At 50.1% G+C, this 14,326-nt stretch overlaps 3 protein-coding genes across 3 annotated transcripts; all 3 read right to left on the reverse strand.

Moving 5' to 3' along the window:
* Nucleotides 1-567: 567 nt before the first annotated feature.
* On the reverse strand, nucleotides 568-5,782 carry TGME49_237045 (hypothetical protein; the record flags this gene model as incomplete). Its single annotated transcript, XM_018780480.1, has 5 exons — nucleotides 568-1,060; nucleotides 1,464-1,565; nucleotides 1,717-1,852; nucleotides 2,125-3,708; nucleotides 3,954-5,782. 5 exons carry the CDS (start codon nucleotides 5,780-5,782, stop codon nucleotides 902-904), a joined length of 3,810 nt encoding a protein of 1,269 aa, XP_018635775.1. The 3' UTR covers nucleotides 568-901.
* A 1,808-nt stretch (nucleotides 5,783-7,590) lies between these two features.
* Nucleotides 7,591-7,932, reverse strand: TGME49_237060 (hypothetical protein; the record flags this gene model as incomplete). The annotated part of the gene is made up of 1 exon (XM_002369017.1): nucleotides 7,591-7,932. One exon carries the CDS (start codon nucleotides 7,930-7,932, stop codon nucleotides 7,591-7,593), a length of 342 nt encoding a protein of 113 aa, XP_002369058.1.
* Nucleotides 7,933-11,919: 3,987 nt separating this feature from the next.
* TGME49_237070 (hypothetical protein) lies at nucleotides 11,920-13,241 on the reverse strand. Its single transcript, XM_002369018.1, has one exon. The coding sequence runs from the start codon at nucleotides 12,872-12,874 to the stop codon at nucleotides 12,080-12,082; it is 795 nt and encodes a 264-aa protein (XP_002369059.1). The 5' UTR covers nucleotides 12,875-13,241; the 3' UTR covers nucleotides 11,920-12,079.
* Between the last annotated feature and the right edge of the window lie 1,085 nt (nucleotides 13,242-14,326).

The raw sequence follows: 14,326 nt of genomic DNA on the forward strand, positions 1-14,326 counted from the left end.
GTACGATGCCAGAAACAAATGGTTGCTGCTTAACACAGTGTGTGCTGCAACTGGATACGCAGATGCACAGTGAGCTCGCTGTAGAGTGCGGGTTTCGGTCTGCACAGGGGTGAATTCCTTACTGATATGCAGTGTCATTTGAGTTCATCTGTCTATTTTTCGTGGCCATTCTGGTGTTTGCCGGTCACTAGACTCAACAAGAGAGCAGATACGTTCTAACCAATTCACGTGTTCCGAAGAAGTTTGGAACCAAGTGTTGCCACCAGAGGCCGCAGGCACCACTATCTACCGTTACTTGACACTTCAAACAAAAGATAAACCAGTGTTTCTGCCATGTGACTGGCTCTGTCCGGCACATTCTGCTGCTGTTGCATCAGAACATTGCCGAGGAGGACAACTAGTTGTTTCTCGCCTGGGTCATTCAGAGAATGTTTATGACGAATGCGCGGAAAGGTGTTGGTTTCCGTGTTTTAGTCCATCCCTTCCACGATCCTCAGTCGAACTTTGAGAAGATAATGGAGGAAAAAGGAGAATGAAAAACAAGGGGAAAAACATTCGGGTGATACGGAAAGAACAAAGTTTCCCATGATTTTCCGTGAAGGAGCCCCGACTGCTTTCTGTCGCTAGCAGAAATCTCAACGTGAAAAAACAGTTGCAGTACTACTGCACGTACAACGACGTCGAATCGTCTCATCTCGTACAGAAATACAGAGGCGGCGTGCGTTCTTGAGCTGGCGGCTCTTTACCGGGGGTGAGACGCTGACAAAGAAAGTGCCCATCAGTGGGGCTTTCTAAAGACTGTGAGAAGTTTCTCATCTCGAGTTCTCCAGAATGCATGCCTCTCAGACGAAGCAAACGACGCCAGAGAGTCCAGAAAAGGCTGTTCCATTTGTTGAGGCCATCAGGATAGTTGGATCGATGGACACAGTTGCTTGAGCTCCATGTACTCATCCAGGATGCACTGCCGGAGAAGTTGCGGAGACTCAAGCACTGCTGTATCGGTTGTGATAACCAAATCCAGGTAGTCACCGTATGAAAACGCGCTTACGATCAAGCTGATCTGAGAATACGGACAGGAAACCGATCAGTCAAGCGTTTTTGTAAAGGCACAACGGTACTCGTATCGGACTCTGCCTCATCGCTGAAGGCGTGAAGACACACAACAAAAACGAGACAGCATTGACGGAGGCGTCTACAATGTACCTAGTACGAGTTTTAGCACTTCCAAGCCACGGCTATCCATTGACTGTTTTCTCAACCACCTAAAGTATACGGACTCAAGCTTTCTTCATGCTCTTGCTTTGACCAAAGGTAGCGCAGTAGCACATCCAACAGCATTATTCCAGAAGACGTACAAGAAACCAGCGTGCATCGAAGTCGTGAGAGCCGTCCCCAGCATCCCGGCAGCAGGAGTTGATAGTTTCGGTCCCCTCGGTAGGGAGACATCCGCAACAGGCACTTACCCGGCCAGCCAGCGGGCCGATAAAGTGCATGGCATGCACTTGCCGGCCATGTATTTGGGGCAGCTCAGAGGGTCCAGGAACATTGCTGAAGAGTACCGACATCTGAGATGCATAAACCCGACAAACAACATCAGAGACGGGCGTCTGAAAATACATGTTACAGGAGCAGGACACGTCGAACGCGTCTGACGGACGGGTACCTTGGCAACAGTTATGGCGAGCACGCGACATTTTCCGAAGCACAGATCCTTACCTTTTTGGTCAGCCAGATCTGCAGGAACAGGAGGAAGTCAGGAGTGGTACAGAACGAAATTTTCTCCATGAGGGCAAACACATGTGCGCCTAGACTCTTGACGCTCTTTCGCAGTGATTTTCGAACACCCAGCAACCTGGCAATGTTGCATCAACACAGGAAAAAAAAACAGTCCGCGTTCTCAATACACAAGCGCAAAACACGAACAGGTTTGGTTCCGAAATGAGTGCGGTAACGACTTCACAACTGTAACCGGAGATCACGCGACTTAATGTGAGTGGTCTATTCATTCCAGCGGAGACCTTCGTACCGCACAGCTGCCTGGTATTGCCCTCCTGGTATGGCGTATCGTGGTCACTCAATGAAAAACGTGTTGCCATGTTGAAGTCTTCAGTCACGGGCATTTACCGTTCGTATGCTGAACCAGCCTTAAAGGCATGAGCCGCTGCGACCTGGACTACTGCCGAAGTAAAATTATTCCGCAGCTCGAATGACTCTTCCTCTGTGGTCCGAAGGTTCACAGGCACCACAATATTTAGCTGAGGCATCAAATGTTCGAGCATATCGAGTTCCATCTGTAAAATCTGCTCTTGATTTTCCCGAGTCGCAGGAGTTTGATCCTCCGGTAGGGTCAGTTTGTCGACGCCTGAAGATGACAGAGAGTGCTCCGGTGATGCTGTATCTTCGATACTGGTGGATTGATTCACAGTTTCGTTCTTTTCTTCCTTTTGATATCCGTGGAACAAAGGAGAGAAGGTTTCGTCACACTGTTTTCTGCCTTCACACGGAGGCAGATCCAAGGTCGATTGTTCCTCTCTAGCTGTCCGAAGAGCTTGCAAACGTCTGCTGCACCACATGTCTGCCTCCACCTTACGCTCCGAAGTGCGATCGACAGAGCTGCTGCAAGCCCAGAGGGCCGATGGCGTCTGGTCTATAGATTGCAGTTCGGATCCGTCGTACCCATTCATCCTACTACGGACGCTGCCCGCAGAAGGACTGGTTTCCTCGAGCCCACGCATGCACGTCTGGTCAGCAGCCACTTCTTTTCTGCAGGACGTCCCTCTGCCGAAAGCGTGGCATAAGCCGCTGCAAGGGCTGCGTCCGTGGAGAAACTGTTCCGTCCCACTTCGTAGTCTATCGACACTGCCACTCTCGTGGACACAAGAAGAGCTGCTGCTTTTTATGCTGGTCGTAGTACTGCAAGTACTACTGCTGTAGCCACTTAGACCGCTTACACTTTTGTTATACGGCAGCACCCTGGCTTTTGTAGAGCCCGAGTGGCGATCTGTGGCACTTTGGCCTGTTCCGTTGAGGCTTGCTATGGTTTGAGGCAGTGCCGCAGTGGTTCGATGTTTAACCGTGTTGTCCTGGTCTTGCTGGCCGGAGGGATTGTATTTTTGGTACTCCGAAGCTTTCGAACGGCCCTCGTGTATTGTCCTGGAAAGTGTTGCGAGCCTTTCACCATCACTGTTCTTGACGGCGACCTTATTGTGGACATAGCGGCAAATACCACCTACTAGGCATGTAGCAAGGAGCTCATTGATTGTGAACAAATCTTGTTTTGAGAGTGTCATTTTTGCAGCTTGCTCTTCTCCAGGTATCGAGTTAATTTGCTGGTTCAGCCGCGTCGCTGTGCCAGAGTGTACAGCGGCCGCTTCTGCAGGGATATCTTGAGTGTCCCCCGACTGTTTGTTCTTCACCGACGACGAATTTAGGCAGGCAAAGCGTGCGCTGTCGCGGTGGGCTACTCTGCCGATAAAGCTACCAACGGACGCGAGGAGGTTTCGAAGTGGCTCTTTTCGAAGATGCTCACTCCATCGATGAATTCGCTTCTTGGATAAAATAGATGCGCTGTCGCTTTGCAGCTGCTCATTGGAAGCGTTCAAGCTCTTTTTCTCCTTTATGAGCTGAAGTGCTGCAAGAGCCCTTCTAAGGTTCTTCAACTCCTGGAGCTTAAATCGGATAGGCTGCAACACCCACACTCTGCCTGACCTGGAGGACGAGACCAGAAGAAAAGCAAACTAGTTTTCTGGACACAATCGAATCTGCACTGGATGCGACACACGCCGTCACATGAAAGAAGCATAGCATCCCTTTCGAAAGAATATGCTCTGGCAGCTTGCGGCTCTCGCTGAAGGCCGCATGATTTGACCGAGACTAAAAGGAAACTCTGACAATTCTATTTTGTCATCCGATATTCACGGCGCTGTCGCGGTATCACCAGCTCAGGCACTCACCTTGGGGGTCGCGGTTTTTCCGGGTAGTCCCACGACTTCTCTTCCGTCAACATGAGCAGCGAAACGACAGTAAAGGGCACGTGCAAATAGGAAATGAGCTGCATGAATGCTCTCAAAAATATCGAGGAAGGACGTCTTAGGGGAGGTACCAAAGATTTGACTGGCCTTCTGTCTGGAGCGAATGGCCGTTTCTGCCGGTGAACCGTTGTGCCAACAGGACAGTCTTCTGTCCTCTCAGAACTATTTGACTGTCTACCACTGATCACATCCGTGGTGCCGCATGAGCCATCTTTTGGTACATTCATTTTTGGGTGGCTTCCCGGGAAAGTCTGGTGACTACCCAGCATGTCACCTGCCGAGTGAGACGACGAGTAAAACCGTTTATCTTGCCCTTCATCTTGGCCCATAGTAGGCAATCGTTGGTCTGTGATGGTTGTGCGGACGACAGGACAACGGGCAGCTCCTGCGTTTGGACTCTTCAACTGCCTTGAATTTGGAGAAGCTCCTAACGCATGACTAATGGATTCTTGGGCGCGTGAAAGAGGAAGTACAGTGTCAAGTTCATCATACAGGCCTTTGAGAAGTTGGAGAGGGAACGAGCGACTTCTCCCATTCATTTTACGAGAAGGCGGAGAAGTCACATCGAATTCTGCTTCACACTTCACAGAATGAGCCTCTGATAATCGCCCACATGAGGACGAAACATGTCCGGATCCCCGTGGACAAGGAGCGGAAAGCACATCAGAGAGAAACATATTTGTAATTGCTATTCCATCCGCGACCGCGTGGTGAATTCGAAACATAACCATCGACCCTACGCGCCGTGAATTGAACGAAGCGTCATCAGACCCAGCGTCGTCGTCCTTGTGTGAAGATGAGTTTTTTCCTTCCAAGCGGTCTCCTTCGTCCAACCCTGGAAGTTCAACATGTTCAAGCAGAACGAACTGCCATAGAGGCATAGACGGCTGTAATGCCTGGGTAGCGAGGACGTTTTCCAAAGCCTGCGCCTCTGCAGATGTAACCACGCACTTGCAGTTGTCGCCCTCGTCGCAAAGGATTTCGTCTTTGTACCTTCCGCAGCTGTCGCTGCTACTGAACGTAGTAGCTAAACCTTCCTCGTCAGTAATTCTTAGTTGTTCCCGTTTATAGTGTTGAACAACACCGTGGTGAAGACCGTGAAGAGTCCCACTATGGTGACGAAGGAGTGAGAGAGCTTCATGTCTATTTAGTTTCAGTACGTGATTTCGAACATTGAAATCTTCCGCTCGAATCCAGCAGTAGCGCCCAAAGAGTTTACCGATGACAGTTCGCAACCGAGGGTGCTTGTACACAGTAAGAGGTTCCCATTCATTTGCACAATCCGAATAAGTAGCAGTATTTCCCACGCTTGCTTGCTCCCTCTTTGCCAGCAACTGAGTTTCCACAACTTCAATTAAATCGTCGTGACTGAGGTGGTCACTGAACCCAACTCCGCTGACGATCATCAGAGGCTGAGAAAACATCATCAGTTCTTGACCACTCAGGACCTCAAAAATCTCTGTTCGGCGAGGAGGCCTGAACGGAAGTTTGTTTGCTGCCTTGTACTGGGATACTGTTTTTTCGGAGATTTCTCTCGTCCTGTGCTTGTCCTGCATGAGTCCTGACCCTACGAGAGTGCTTCTCCATGGCCAAGAAAACCATCTTCCTTCTCCGACCCTCCACAACCGTTTCACCACATCTTCATGTCGCGGGCTGTCCGCGCCTCCAGCTGCATCTTCGGCTACCCTTCTGGTTGTCATGTAAACAGACCCTTGTGGCTGAGCGGCGGCGATTGCCTCCTTCTCCGTCATGGAGTCTACTGCTGCAACGAGATGCGAATCCGTGGCGCCCAACGCTGTGGTTGCTGCGGCTATACTCAAAGCCAACTCCGCAATCACAGGTACAGTCTCGCCTAAAACACGCAGCAACTTTTCTGTAGTGCGCTCGCTTGATTCCTCCCACTCCAACACCCTACGCAGCACTCCGAGACCTGGATGTGCTGACACAAAAGAGACATCGATCCTTCCTATGAATAACTTCCTCAAGCATGCCAGGGCCACATTCCATAAAGCGGATCCCCACGTAGTGAATGTCACGATAGGTTCCGTACTGAGAATCCACTGACAGAAACCACCCACGTATGTTCGACATAGCCAGCCGCTGATGAAATCTCTTGGATGTCCAGGCTCGTTGATAGCCGATGCAGTTGCTTGCTTGTTTCTTTCCAACTGATCGTTCAGTCGAACACGTCTGCGTCGGCTGCTGAGCAATTGCCGGTGCAACTGCTCGGAGGTACGATAGCCTAGACAACCATTTACATAAAGCCACCAACACGCTACACGGATGCGTGAGACCACCCAAATCAGCGCTAAGCCGGGGAGATATAGCCCGTGGACAAAAGGAAACATAGTAACCAAAAGGATAAGGAACTTCACATATTTATACAGTTTTGCTAATATTCTCCTTCTTAACACTTTCCACCGCCAGGAAAGAGGCCTGGCACCGCAGGTAAGAATGAAAACACGGTGTCTGATTAATCTGACCCCATGTACTAAGAGTGTGACTGGCAACAACATGATGGAAAGGAGGGAAAAAAACTGGTGAGTAGCGTCCGTTGTACCCCGCTCACGGGTGTGAGCAGTAGTCTTAACACTTGCCACATGGCTTCCCCTGATCTGAAGCCAGTCCAGTTGTTTTGACGCAGGCTCTGAAAACAATTGTTCAGCCTCTGGCATCCACGTCATACTTTCCGCCTGGAGTGCCTCCTGGCGGTCTACTGCAAGGCATTTGCCTGGCGGCACTACGTGACAGGTTTTCTTTCCTTCACTCCTGTTACTTGTAGTACGCGCTGAAATACACTCCTCAGAATACCCCGGGAGGCCATAAGAAGTACGGCTCTGTGAATTCCATCGTTTCTGTGCAGTCCTGAGGGCTCGGATGGTTGATCGGGCGGCCTTATCTTGTTTACTTAAGCTGCTTACACTACTTATGCTTCCCATTCTATAGGGGATTTTGCCGACGCAGCCTGGCCTGATTAGGAAGACACTGCTGCGAGGATTGACACCGTGGCTCTCCCATCGAGAAACGATTTGTTTCCAGGAAATGCTGGCTGGGTTGCTCACATAAATAGGAGCGTTACCGGCGAAGACGCAGCAAGGGTGTAGCAGTAAGAGGCGCTTGAGCGTCTGAAGGGAAAACTGTAGTCTCATGCGGACACGAAGGAAGAAGAGGAGAAGTGTCTGCACCCGAGAATGCCTGAATTGCGGGTGAGTGTGTATGAACCAGGAGGGTCGATGCCGTGACTGAGATTCTCTGCTCAAAACAGGTGCTGGTGGAGGAGGAAGCGGGCAAACGAGAAGGGACGCTTTACGTCGCCGGCGTCGCGAACCTGTTGATAATGATGTGGACGGCGACGTCCGGTATATGAATGGATTCAAATCCTCTGTCCCTGTTGACGTTGTTGCCTCTAGAGAGAACCCGCCGTTTTCGCCAAATGTTAGAGACACAGGTTCACAGGAAGTAGGAACTCCTTTTGATCGAGTGCGAGCGTCGCTGCAGCAGAAACAACACGTCTCCTGTGGTCGCTCCTGTTTACAGCAGGTAGAAGACGTCGGCTGCTCTATGGGACACGTTGAAGAACAGCGTGGTAGATCGGTGGATTCTTGGCTGCAACAGTTTTCGAAGCCATGGTCTTGTGCGTCGAGGCTACGGATAAGAAGCCTTGTTCCTTCGAATGCATGTGGTCGGTCAAGTCTTCCCTGAAGACGAGACGGAAGAGAACGAGAAGACTTATATCGAGATGGTGAATATGGGCAGAGCTCAGGGGCGCAGCTCGACCCTTCGCCATAACAGCGCGAGGAAGCACATTCTGGCCTAGGAGTGGCGATAGAAACTCTGAGAGCTTCTTGCTCTTCAGCTTCTTCACAGCAGTCCATCCATTTCTCTTCGCTGGCCCCCCCATCTTGCCGCCCCCTGATGTGGTGACGAAGACGCTGGCGGTGCCCGAAAACTTTGCATCCCCTGGCTGAATGTGCACACCGATCGTCCTGATAAGATGCGAGGGAAAAGACATCACCTGGCGGCGTTTCCAATTGCTCCAAACTCCTTTCACAACCCAGCACTTTCTTCAATGGATCACGGGTAGAGGGCGGTGACGTGACTGGTTCGGGCGAATAAAACATCGTAGGGGTGTCGAGAGGCACATTTTGTGGAGTCAGAAGGCATCCGCCTGGTGGCGTAATGACTTGAGGAGAGGATGTGTCAAGCGGATGAGGCAGAGAGGAAAACGGCATCGGCAAAGACGCTTTGTTCTTGAAAGGTTTGCTGGTCATCCCTTCAAAGCGTGGATCTTCTTGTGAGCAGTGGCATGGTGAAGGGTCTGTTTTCTTTAGCGCATCGGGGTCCTGTGATCTGCCTGATGCCACAGCTCCTAACATGTTGCTGAAGAGCTGCATGATGTCACTGCTTCTGCCATTGTGTTCTGCATTGTGGCACGGACAAAGACGCTGATCGGTAGCTTCCTCTGGGCAGCTTGACATGGTCGCTCGGTGATAACAAGCGATGCACGCTTCTGAGACAATATTTGAGTCCCCCGAAGAACGTTGTGGGAAATACCCGCTAGAAGAGCTGAGGAAGAGGGTGTTAACCTTGTGTCCAGAACTGAGGAGCCCGATCTGCGCGATGTGCGAGCCACAGGAAAACAGAAGAGGATGCTTATTCAACACAGGAGCATACGAGCCTACAGCATCCACAAGAAAAACAGCCAACGGGTGAGAAAATTCGGGTTAGCGGACGTTGGGGTGCGGCCTGTGGTAATTAGTGATGGTTTTTCATAAGCCAAAAGTCACTGAAAAATCATAGCACAGTCTTTGGCTGTCCTAAAGATTCCACGGGAGCAAAAGAACTAAAATCTATGCAGATCGGGCTTTAATCACACAGCAATTTCCTTCGCGCGAATGAGCCCTGCAACGAGGTTTCGTCCCGCAACAGGTTGTGAGAAGAATTAGACGGGCTGGAAACGTGGTTTTGGTAAGTCACTGAAAGGCGCAAGAAGACGACAACGCACGAAGAGCTTTGGAGCGGACGTCTTAGGAAAGGAGGGAGGGTGATTTTGAGGGTGAAGAAAAGAATCTCTGAAGGAAACTGCTTTCGTAAAGTCAAATCGAACACCAGCTGAAGCCAAAAAGATAACGATATCTGAGCCTGCCCTGCAGAGTAGAGTGCGTTGCGACAGCAGCGAATTGATCAGTTCGATGGGACGGTGTGGTTCGTCCAAAGAAAAGGTATTTCACACTTCTGGAGACCAGGTAGATCACCGATTCAGGTCACCCGATCGGCGGAACACAGCCGCTCTCGCTTGCCGTCAGAACCGTTTTCCCAGTGTCACTCCACTCCAGAATCTAGGGAACGGAAGTTCACGGTGCTGGTCTGCTCGTCTTATTAGTATTTTGACCCTTCATCAGGAAGTGAGTGTACACTAAATGCTTGTAGTCACAAAAAAGCGCTGGTATTGTTGAACACGTAAGGAAGGCTCCACTATCGATCATTCCGTGCTTCGCTCAGATGAAGCTATCACCCTGTGATACCAGGTCATTTGTTTAGGGGAAGCTTTCACTCGAGTGCTGTACATGGTGCTCGAGACACTGGACAAAATACACTTGCGATAGAAACGAGAGTATATCCCTTTACAAAAAATTCGCCTGGCACCGAGTTGAACATTCATTCATGAAGGACAGCAAATTCGATACTGCTGCCACAGACAAAAGCTTGTAAGGCGACCACATTCGTGCGTGCTAAGCTTGGCTGAGCCTTGTGCTCGCCATCAAAAACTCTTGTGTGCGGTTTTTTGACCGGTAAAGAAAAGAAGGTTCAATCTCTGTGGTGGCCTGTCGAGTTGAAAAGAACTGTGGAAAACGCTGACGCTTGCAATGAAAAGCCAAAGCGAAAGGAGAGACTAACGAATGAAGAATTGGGATAGTCAAACACTTTGATCTCATATGCTAACACACAGTTGATCGCTTCAGCTTGTTTTTGCAAGCGGCAGCGCAAAGCCAAACCGTTCGGCCCCGGCAAGATCACCAAGCGCGGAAAGTTTCCCAAATCTCGCAGCACCATCGATCGGCCGGTGAATGCGGGAAGCACAGTAAACGCTGGGTCTCAAACTTTGCGGTAGCGCAACATTTTGGAGCCGTGTTATGACAGACCGGAAAGTCAAATCAACAGGAAGCCCACTGCATGAGGAGCACTTAGGAAGTAGTTTTCCTGGAATGTCATTTATTTGTTGGACGAACTATGTTCCCAAATTTTTCGTGAAGACCTCTTTTGACTAAAGTAATCTTCAACCGATGGCTCTGTCCAAGGTGAATCTTCTCCCGGCAGACAGATCACTTTTTTTCGTATCTGGAGCGAGCACCGGATGAGCTGTCGTTCTCTACAAAGACCCATTGGCGTTTTTATCTTGCCTGTCACGCAAGAAAAGAAGATGTACCCTGCAGACGTTTCACAGGCACACCTATATGCTTTGCTCGAGCAGTGTAGTTTCTCTGCGATGACAACTCTGCAGGCTCGAAAGGAATAGTAATAACACGACCCCCTGGTCATACTCGCTGTGCTGACGCGGTGTTGTGCAAGCGGTCCGTTAAGGATCATAATGGAGGCATCACGTGATTCTATGCAGACGTACGACATATTATGTCCTCCATTTTGAACGGTTTCGTTACGAACACAGCAAACTGTCAGCAAGAGTTCTTTGGTTGTAAGGTTCATCACACGTAAAAGCGAGCAGAGTCGGGTGGCATACGCTCCCAGAAAAGCAGGACAGTAACCTCATGTTAACGTGCCTGCCAACCCTGTCGAGGCACAGCGAGTTCAGTATCGGTGGGAGACAACGAAGGACAGAGTTGAGGGATAGTTCCGTGTTTGAGTACATTTAGCTTCAAGTTGTCTCCAGCGGTACCGCAGCTAGTGGCATTCGTTGGAGGTAGGCGGCCCCATTCGCCTAGAGGCGTTTGGGAACATATTTGCCTTTCTGAACACACCATCCTTCTCAGAGTAAGACTGCGTTAAGGATGAGTACCAGGGTATCATATTTTCACTTCCGCTTCCAGCGTCCCACTGCCTTCCTAACGCACAAACGGGGGAAACTGTTGCATTGTTGCTCAAAAAACCGGACTGTGACGTCAGGGCATGTTTATGCAGAGACCGTATTTCCGTTCAGGAACATCCCCGTGCTTCAGAACGCCTGGTATGCCGAAGCTACTGGATAACAAGATGGCAATTGTACTGAATCTGTTCCGAAAATTTTTGTATTGATGCACTTGAGTGGCCAGCAATAGCAGTTTCGCTGGTGATGTGGTTGACGCATTCACTGGCCCGTGGGCAGCGGTCACCGGCAGCAGTGGCTCACCGTATTTGGTCTTCATTCCTGCTCCTCTTCGTGTCTCAAAAACGGGCTGCACTGTCTAGTAGTAATGAAGATATTTTTTCTGTACAGACGCACTTCGGCGGGGGGGCGCCGAGGTACGCGGCATCTATCCGTAGCTGCGAAGTATAACTAAAACCGCTGCTAAAGACACACAAGCCGATGTCTAGTCCAGATATGCGCTCTCGACCTCTCGAATTATTCTAGTTGCTGAAGCCCTGTGACATGTTTTTGTACGCGCCATGGTGAAATTTTGATAACGTCACCTCGCTGCCAGAACCGACACCAGCCGACACGGTAGGTCGCTGCGGTGGCACTTCGGGTGATTCGCTGTTGCTCCGCTGATGGGCTGGTTCTTGTGAACTGCCAATGGAGGCATGCTTGCAAAACAGTGGATACGTTCCCTCGCAAATCCGCTTATTGTGGCGTATAGCCATTCGCTGATTTCTATGCAGCTACGCCAGAGACAGACCCGATTGAGGCCGTTGTGCGTTTGCTGCCATGCTGCTAGGCTGCAATGGTAGCTAATGTTTATCGCATCTTCATGAGTTTAGTGAAGTTTGTTAATCGTCACATGAACCTTTTCATCGGGCGTCAGGCAAATTCAAAGCACCTGAGCAGTGACCTGAACAACACAGGCGTCTCCTTCGAGACGCATTGGACCACAATCCACAACACTTCGTTGGCATTACTCCGCTGACTCTTGCATGTAACGAGAGCAGGCATTGCCAGTGCAACCAGAGTGATAGGAAGAACAAGATTTGCCAGAAGTGCACGTAGGGGCCTTCTGAACAACTGGAGCAACCGGTACCACATAGGCTGTTGCCTTTTTCTTCAGTTCGCGTTCCTCTTCCGTCTCAGTTTCGGCGGCTTGGACCCCCTGAACCTCAGCTGACTCTTCGAGCATCTCAACGGACTGGGCGTTCATGGAATCTTCAGTGGATGTTGGCATTACGGACTCCTCTTCGCTCTGGGTCATAACAGATTCCTCGGAGTGGGTCATGGTTGCATCCACAACGGACTCCACAGACTGAGATGAGACGGTCTCGTTTTCAGTCTGTCGCCGGCCTGACAGAGCAGCGAGGAGGCGCCCTTTCTTGGACGGTGCAACGTACTTGCTTTCAACAACTGGGGCCATATACTTTGTCTCGACAACAGGCTTTTTCACCGGTGCGGCCTTTTTCGCCGGCATTTCAATGACCACGGGTTCCTGTTTCTTTTTCCCAAGGGAGCGTTGTTCAGCTCCTTCGAAAGACTCATCCATTGGGACTTCTTCCAGAATGCGAAGGCTTGCATCTACCCCATACTCACCGTCTTCTTGAACGTACGAGTGGACATCCGTCTCTTCGGAGTCGTATGACATCTCCTGCACATGACGAATAGGAGCACTGTACACAATTTCGCCTTCCTCAGAAACAGAAGTGCCTGCAGCGATGGGCAGGAGACTCCCTGCGGAGACAACCAAAACAGACAACAGCTTCATCTTGCCCAACAACGGTGTCCAAAAAGGCTAGGATACCTGTTCTGCACTGAGAAGAGAACACCAGCGACGATCGCCCTTAAACTGAAGTGAGAAAGACGGGGAGGTGAAACAAAAAGAATGATGTGTTCGTGATAATGCAGTGCAAGCTGTTGACGCCCTGTTACCTACAGGGAACCAATATGCACACAAGAAGGGAGGACCCTGTCAGGCAGCGGCACATTCGTGGATCGTTTCGGCGCTGCACTGACATGCGGCAGCTTTTCTCCGGGTTACCGCCAAGTCGTGCTCCTGCACTGCCCTTGTCCACCCGAGCCGCTAGCCAAAAACCCTCAAAGAGTGCAGGCTGATAGATAGTGGAGAAAGTAGTACTTTTTTTTCAAGGATATCTGCTTATGCGTTGGTCCCGATTTGTTTCGATGGGCTATCGTCAAGAAGCAAGTCTCAACAACACACACGCATGCGTCTTCATACAGCAAGACGACATGCAATCAAAGCTTATAACAGAAGTGGAACGCACATCCTTGCGTGGACATGTATCAGTTCCCCGAGGCGAAGCGCATGTGTCTCCACCATTTCAATGAGGTTTCTGTGCATCCATCCAGCTTTACGCCCGCGACTAAATCACGTTAGTGCGAGTAACCGTGTAAACAACGAACTCGAAGTCATAAAATGTTGTTCAAATACAGCTTAAGACAGCAAAGTCGATGCAAGTTAGGCGGTCCAGTGCCTTCAAATCCAACACACAATTCTACAACCTTTGGTACTGCAGTTGAGCAACTGCTTCAGAATGTGCGTCACACTCTACCGCGGGGAACTGAGTCTGTGCTGTTTGTGTACGCTGCCGAGTGATGGCACCACACACTGCTGCGTACAAAGCTCCGCTGCGACGCACGTAGGCCTAGAAATTCAGCGTCATACAGTTCTGACGAAACGCTTGGATACACAGCGAAATCAGCTCGCGAATGAACGTTCCCCATGCGGCTGTTGTCGGAAATTGCGAGCGTTGTGCTTTGCCACATTAGGTTCATGCCATTCTAAGCGAACTCCTTTTGGTGTGTCCCAAGCTGCCATTTCTTCGAGTTCAATTGTGGTAGCATAGCATAGTGGAAATGACAATTATCACAGAAATAGAACCAATTGGACACCATGTGGGAGAATCTACGTAGTCTAACGACCAAAAGGCTTGTACTAGCCTTGCTGTAAAGATTTTTAGTAGAGTAGTCACTACACAGGTTGTGAGATACGCTCCGCGAAACAGTCCAGTATTGCCTGATATGTCAGCTTGTGCATCACTTGGGGATATGCGCAAAACGATAACACCACATGCAATCCCCCGCTGCCTCATGGATGGAGATTAATGTCCGCGTCATGCAACTGTGACACCAAAATTGAAATTGATGAATAGATTTTACACTTACGTCAAGCTTTCTGACCTAAGATGCATTATTGAGT

The sequence above is a fragment of the Toxoplasma gondii genome, chromosome X (genome assembly GCF_000006565.2).
Source record: "Toxoplasma gondii ME49 chromosome X, whole genome shotgun sequence".
In the NCBI taxonomy this organism is placed as follows: domain Eukaryota; phylum Apicomplexa; class Conoidasida; order Eucoccidiorida; family Sarcocystidae; genus Toxoplasma; species Toxoplasma gondii.